The sequence below is a fragment of the Limulus polyphemus genome, unplaced genomic scaffold, assembly GCF_000517525.1.
Source record: "Limulus polyphemus unplaced genomic scaffold, Limulus_polyphemus-2.1.2 Scaffold249, whole genome shotgun sequence".
In the NCBI taxonomy this organism is placed as follows: domain Eukaryota; kingdom Metazoa; phylum Arthropoda; class Merostomata; order Xiphosura; family Limulidae; genus Limulus; species Limulus polyphemus.
Window position 1 is genome coordinate 771121 of NW_013665859.1, and position 6599 is coordinate 777719.

The 6599-nt window shown below is 33.8% G+C and overlaps 1 protein-coding gene across 1 annotated transcript in view; it reads right to left on the reverse strand.

Annotated features, from left to right (window-relative positions):
• Window positions 1-4536: 4536 nt before the first annotated feature.
• LOC106478780 (solute carrier organic anion transporter family member 4C1-like) overlaps window positions 4537-6599 on the reverse strand; it is a 34742-nt gene continuing 32679 nt past the window's right edge. Inside the window, exon 7 of the mRNA XM_022382444.1 lies at window positions 4537-4869. Within this exon, the coding sequence (XP_022238152.1) occupies window positions 4681-4869 (189 nt within the window). The 3' untranslated portion in view covers window positions 4537-4680. The remainder of the gene's footprint in view (window positions 4870-6599) is intronic.

Sequence of the window (6599 nt, forward strand, 5' to 3'; positions counted from 1 at the left end):
TAGTTTGAGTTAGAAATAGTATTCAAGCTGTGTGTTCGTACCATTGTTTGCTTAATAGCATTATTTTGCTAGTTTGAGTTAGAAATAGTATTCAAGCTGTGTGTTCGTACTATTGTTTGTTCTACACCATTATTTTGTCAGCTTGAGTTAGAAATAGTATTTAAGCTGTGTGTTCGTACTGTTGTTTATTTAACACCACTATTTTGTCAGTTTGAGTTTCAAGTAGTATGTAAACTACTTGTTCGTACTATTGTTTATTTAACACCATTATTTTATCATCTTGAGTTTCAAGTAGTATGTAAGTTCGTACTGTTTGTTCAACACAACTATTTTGTCAGCTTGAGTTTCAAATAGTATGGAAGCTACGTGTTCGTACTGTTGTTTGTTCAACACCATTATTTTGTCAGCTTGAGTTTGAAATATTATGTAAGCTATGTGTCCGTACTATTGTTTGTTCAACGCCATTATTTTGTGGCTTGAGTTTGAAATAGTATATAAGCTGTGTGTTCGTACTATTTTTTATTCAAGAGCACTATTTTCTCAGCTTGAACTTGAAATAGTATATAAGCTGTATGTTCGTACTATTCTTTGTGCAACATCATTATTTTATCAGCTTGAGTTTGAAATAGTATGTAAGCTGTGTGTTTGTACTATGGTTTGTTTGCCACCACTATTTTGTCAGCTTGACTTTGAAATATTATGTAAGCTGTGTGTTTGTACTATTGTTTGATTAACACCACTATTTTGTGAGCTTGAGTTTGAAATAGTTTGTAAGCTGTGTTTGTACTATTCTTTGTTCACAACATTATTTTATCATCTTGAGTTTGAAATAATATGTAAACTGTGTGTTCCTAATATTGTTTGTTAAACGCCATTATTTTGTCAGCTTTAGTTTGAAATAGTATTTAAGCTGTGTGTTCGTACTATTGTTTATTTAACACCATTATTTTATCATCTTGAGTTTCAAGTAGTATGTAAGCTATGTGTTCGTTACTGTTGTTTGTTCAACACCACTATTTTGTCAGCTTGAGTTTGAAATAGTATGTAAGCTACGTGTTCGTACTATTGATTGTTCAACACCATTATTTTGTCAGCTTGAGTTTGAAATAGTGTGTAATCTTTGTGTTCGCACTATTGTTTGTTTAACACCACTATTTTCTCAGCTTTAGTTTGAAATAGCATGTAAGCTGTGTGTTCGTACCATTGTTTGCTTAATAGCATTATTTTGTCAGCTTGAGTTTGAAATAGTATGTAAGCTGTGTGTTCGTACTATTGTTTATCTAACACCACTATTTTGTCAGTTTGAGTTTCAAGTAGTATGTAAGCTGTGTGTTCGTACTATTGTTTGTTCAACACCACTATTTTCTCAGCTTGAGTTTGAAATAATATGTAAGCTGTGTGTTCGTACCATTGTTTGCTTAACAGCATTATTTTATCAGCTTGAGTTTGAAATAATATGTAAGCTGAGTGTTTGTACTATTGTTTGCTTAAAGATTACATACTATTTCAAACTCAAGCTGACAAAATAATGGTGTTGAACAAACAATAATACAAACTCACAGTTTACATATTATTTCAAACTAAAGCTAACAAATAGTGGTGATGAACAAACAATAGTACGAAAACACAGCTTACATAACATTTCAAACTCAAGATGATAAAATAATGGTGTTGTGTTTGTACTATTATTCGTTCAAGAGCACTATTTTTTCAGCTTGAGCTTGAAATAGTATATAGGCTGTGTGTTCGTACTATTCTTTGTGCAACACCATTATTTTATCAGCTTGAGTTTGAAATAGTATGTAAGCTGTGTGTTCGTACTATGGTTTGTTTAACACCACTATTTTGTCAGCTTGAGTTTGAAATAGTATGCAAGTTGTGTGTTTGTAGTATTGTTTGATTAACACCACTATTTTGTGAGCTTGAAATAGTATGTAAGCTGTGTGTGTTTGTGCTATTATTTGTTCAACACCATTATTTTATCATCTTGAGTTTGAAATATTATGTAAGCTGTGTGTTCGTACTATTGTTTGTTAAACACCATTATTTTGTCAGCTTTAGTTTGAAATAGTATGCAAGTTGTGTGTTTGTAGTATTGTTTGATTAACACCTCTATTTTGTGAGCTTGAGTTAGAAATAGTATGCAAGCTGTGTGTTTGTACTATTATTTATCTAACACCATTATTTTGTCAGTTTGAGTTTCAAATAGTATGTAAGCTATGTGTTCATACTATTGTTTGTTCAACACCACTAATTTTTTCAGCTTGAGTTTGAAATAGTATGTAATCTTTGTGTTTGAACTATTATTCGTTCAAGAGCACTATTTTCTCAGCTTGAGTTTGAAATAGTATATAGGCTGTGTGTTTGTACTATTCTTTGTTCACAACATTATTTTATCATCTTGAGTTAGAAATAGTATTTAAGCTGTGTGTTCGTACTATTGTTTATTTAACACCACCATTTTGTCAGTTTGAGTTTCAAGTAGTATGTAAGCTATGTGTTCGTACTATTGTTTGTTCAAGACCGCTATTTTCTCAGCTTTAGTTTGAAATAGTATGTAAGCTGTGTGTTCGTACTATTGTTTTTTTAACACCATTATTCTGTCTGCTTGAGTTTGAAATAATATGTTAAGCTGTGTGTTCGTACTGTTGTTTATTTAACACCACTATTTTGTCAGTTTGAGTTTCAAGTAGTATGTAAACTATTTGTTCGTACTATTGTTTATTTAACACCATTATTTTATCATCTTGAGTTTCAAGTAGTATGTAAGTTCGTACTGTTTGTTCAACACAACTATTTTGTCAGCTTGAGTTTCAAATAGTATGGAAGCTACGTGTTCGTACTGTTGTTTGTTCAACACCATTATTTTGTCAGCTTGAGTTTGGAATAGTATGTAAGCTGTGTGTTCGTACCATTGTTTGCTTAATAGCATTATTTTGTCAGCTTGAGTTAGAAATAGTATTCAAGCTGTGTGTTCGTACTATTGTTTACTTAATACCATTATTTTGTCAGCTTGAGTTAGAAATAATATGTAAGCTGTGTGTTCGTACTATTGTTTTTTTAACACCATTATTCTGTCTGCTTGAGTTTGAAATAATGTGTAAGCTGTGTGTTCATACTATTGTTTGCTTAACACCATTATTTTGTCAGCTTGAGTTTGAAATAGTATGTAAACTTTGTGTTCGCACTATTCTTTGTTCAACACTATTACTTTATCATCTTGAGTTTGAAATATTATGTAAGCTGTGTGTTCGTACTATTGTTTGTTAAACACCATTATTTTGTCAGCTTTAGTTTGAAATAGCATGCAAGTTGTGTGTTTGTAGTATTGTTTGATTAACACCACTATTTTGTGAGCTTGAGTTAGAAATAGTATGCAAGCTGTGTGTTTGTACTATTTATCTTTCAACACCATTATTTTATCAGCTTTATTTATGATCAGTTCGTTATTGTTCGTTAGTTCCTCTAGAGCACACATTTCTTCATGGTTAAACTTATATCCGTACCTTTTATTATTGTTGTAGATATTTAATCTTAATTAATCCGTTAAATTCAGTTGTAGTTACCTCATGTGGATGTAGAGATGGCAAAGTTTAGACTAAGTTTTGAAAATTTATTTTGTATAATAGTTAAATTAAATCCTTCATAAAATCATATTAGTTGAAATTCACGAGCGACACGAAACATTTATCCCCGTCCGAAAGAAGGTACGTGGAAGAAGGTGATCTCGATACTTCCAGAAGTTGTTGTCTGGACGTGTTCCACTGTCTAGGAGAGCATTACTCCTGCACAGCTACTAACGGGGAGTTGGCTCAAGACATTTCTTAAGAGTAAGTTATTTCTAATTTGTATGATCAAACGTGATCCGTCGCCTGAGGGTACTTAATAATTTAATGACGTCATCCAACCAGTCAGTACGTGTTTTAGTACCAGAGGATAATATTGAATGTGAAATATGAATAAGGTTATCCCTGGCTGCGCAATATGGCTGTCCTTTCTGGGGGTTGTTATTTTAAGGTGAATCGGATATGACATAATCCAATATGGCTGCGCCTAATGGGGTTGCTATTTTAAGATCCATCGGATGTGACATCATCCAATATGGCTGTCCTTACTGGGAGCTGTCATTTTAAGATCTAATTTATGTGATATCAACCAGTATGGCTTTGCCTATTGGGGGCTGCCATTTAAAGATCAATAATAAGTGACATCATCCAATATGGTTGTTATTATTAAGATCATCATCTTGAAATTAACCAGGTGAGACATAAATTGACTTCTCTTAGGTAAAATGTTAATTGTTTTGTCAATAGTACTGATGCTTATAGTAAAATTTTACGATCGAAACGCTACTTTCAGTACTTGTGTTTCTATCTACAAACATCACATTTCTTTATAATAACGACTCAGTTACACAACAAACATAAGCATTTTACTTTTATATGACAAGGTTGTGTCCTTTTTATTATCCATTATTGACGGAATTAGAAAGATGGTATAACATATTATAATAAAACATTCATCAATTTCAGTTTTAACTGTCAGGGTTTGGAGATTCTTCTCTTAGATTTCCTGAATTTAAGGAAATCTCCTTCTCGTCCGCCTTGTTTTCAACCTCTTCTACTGCATTCTCATCTTCTGCCGAATTTTCGTCTGAATACAAGTTCTGTAGCCTGCTACTCAACAAGAATACAATAAACTCGAAGACGGTACCGAGTCCCATGAAGACGAAGGTGGCGCCATGCAGGTAATAGCGGAATTTTTCATGATCGTAAATCCAGCAGTTTCCTGTTTCTCCACATCGTTCTTCCCATACAAGGCAGGCCGAGTCGGTGATACTGCCGTATACCAGGGGGTAAGGAATAAAAGCTACAAGACAAAAATGTAGAGGGAACTAAATGGATTGTAGATGGCGTTAAAACTACAAACAAAACCATCTTCACTATTCTCTGATAAAGCAATCAAAATGACCAGTTTCATACATCTAGTAACTGAAGCGGTATTGTTTCTATACATGCGTATTTTATGGTCAGCGAAACGATCTAATCAGGAAATGTTGTCCTAAAACATTAGTTAACAACACTAGCCAGGAAATAACACTGTAAATATTAATTAACAACACCAGTCAGGCAATATCGTGCTGAAGTATTAGTTAACAACACCAGCCAGGAAATAACGTCCTAAAGTACTAGTTAGCAACAACGGCTAGGTATTAACAGTCTAGACATTAATTAACAACACCAGCCAGGTAATAACGTCCTAAAGTACTAGTTAACAACAACGGCCAGGTAATAACGATCTAAAATACTCGTTACCAACACCAGCGAGGAAGTAACGTCCTAAAGTACTAGTTAACAACAACGGCCAGGTAATAACGTCCTAAAGTACTAGTTAATAACAACAGCGAGGTAATAACACTCTAAATATTAATTAACAACACCAGCCAGGAAATAACGTCCTAAAGTATTAGTTAACAATAACGGCCAGGTAATAACACTCTAAATATTAATTAACAATAACGGCCAGGTAATAACACTCTAAATATTAATTATAAATAATGGCTGGGAAATAAAAACTGACCAATCTGAATCGACCAATATTCAAATTTATGCTAAATTATTATTTAACGTTTTAACAAATAATATACATATAAACTATTCTGAGCAGCAGCAAAACCTTGAAATTATAATAGCCATTGTTTCAAAAAAAAGACATTATATACCATCGAATTGTTATGAAGTAGCAGTAGTGGTGGTGGTTTACCGAACACAAACAATAGAACAATGGTGAGAAAACTCTGGGCATGACATGGACTGGTGGTTAGGGCGCTCAATTCGCAATCTGCGGGAAGCGGGTTTGAATCCCCGTCATTGAACATGCTCGCCCGTTAAACCGTGGGGGAGTAATGTTGTCATAAATTGTGAACATTTCCACTAAACAACGTCTCCAAAATCTGTGGGTAATGTTGTCATAAGTTGTGAACATTTCCACTAAACAACGTCTCCCCAAATTTGTGGGTAATGTTGTCATACGTTGTGAACATTTCCACTAAACAACGTCTCACCAAATTTGTGGGTAGTGTTGTCTTACGTTGTGAACATTTCCACTAAACAACGTCTCCCCAAATTTGTGGGTAATGTTGTCATAATTTGTGAACATTTCCACTAAACAACGTCTACGAAAATTTGTGGGTAATGTTGTCATACGTTGTGAACATTTCCTGTAAACAACGTCTCCCCAAATCTGTGGGTAGTGTTGTCATAAGTTGTGAAAATTTCTATTAAACACGGTCTCCCCAAATTTGTGGGTAATGTTGTCATAAGTTGTGAACATTTCCACTAAACAACGTCTCCCCAAATTTATGGGTAATGTTGTCATAAGTTGTGACCTTTCCACTAAACAACGTCTCCTAGAATTTGTGGGTAATGTTGTCATACGTTGTGAACATTTTCCCTAAACAATGTCTCCACCAATTTGTGGGTAATGTTGTCATAAGTTGTGAACCTTTCCACTAAACAACGTCTCCTAGAATTTGTGGGTAATGTTGTCATACGTTGTGAACATTTCCACTAAACAACGTCTCCTAGAATTTGTGGGTA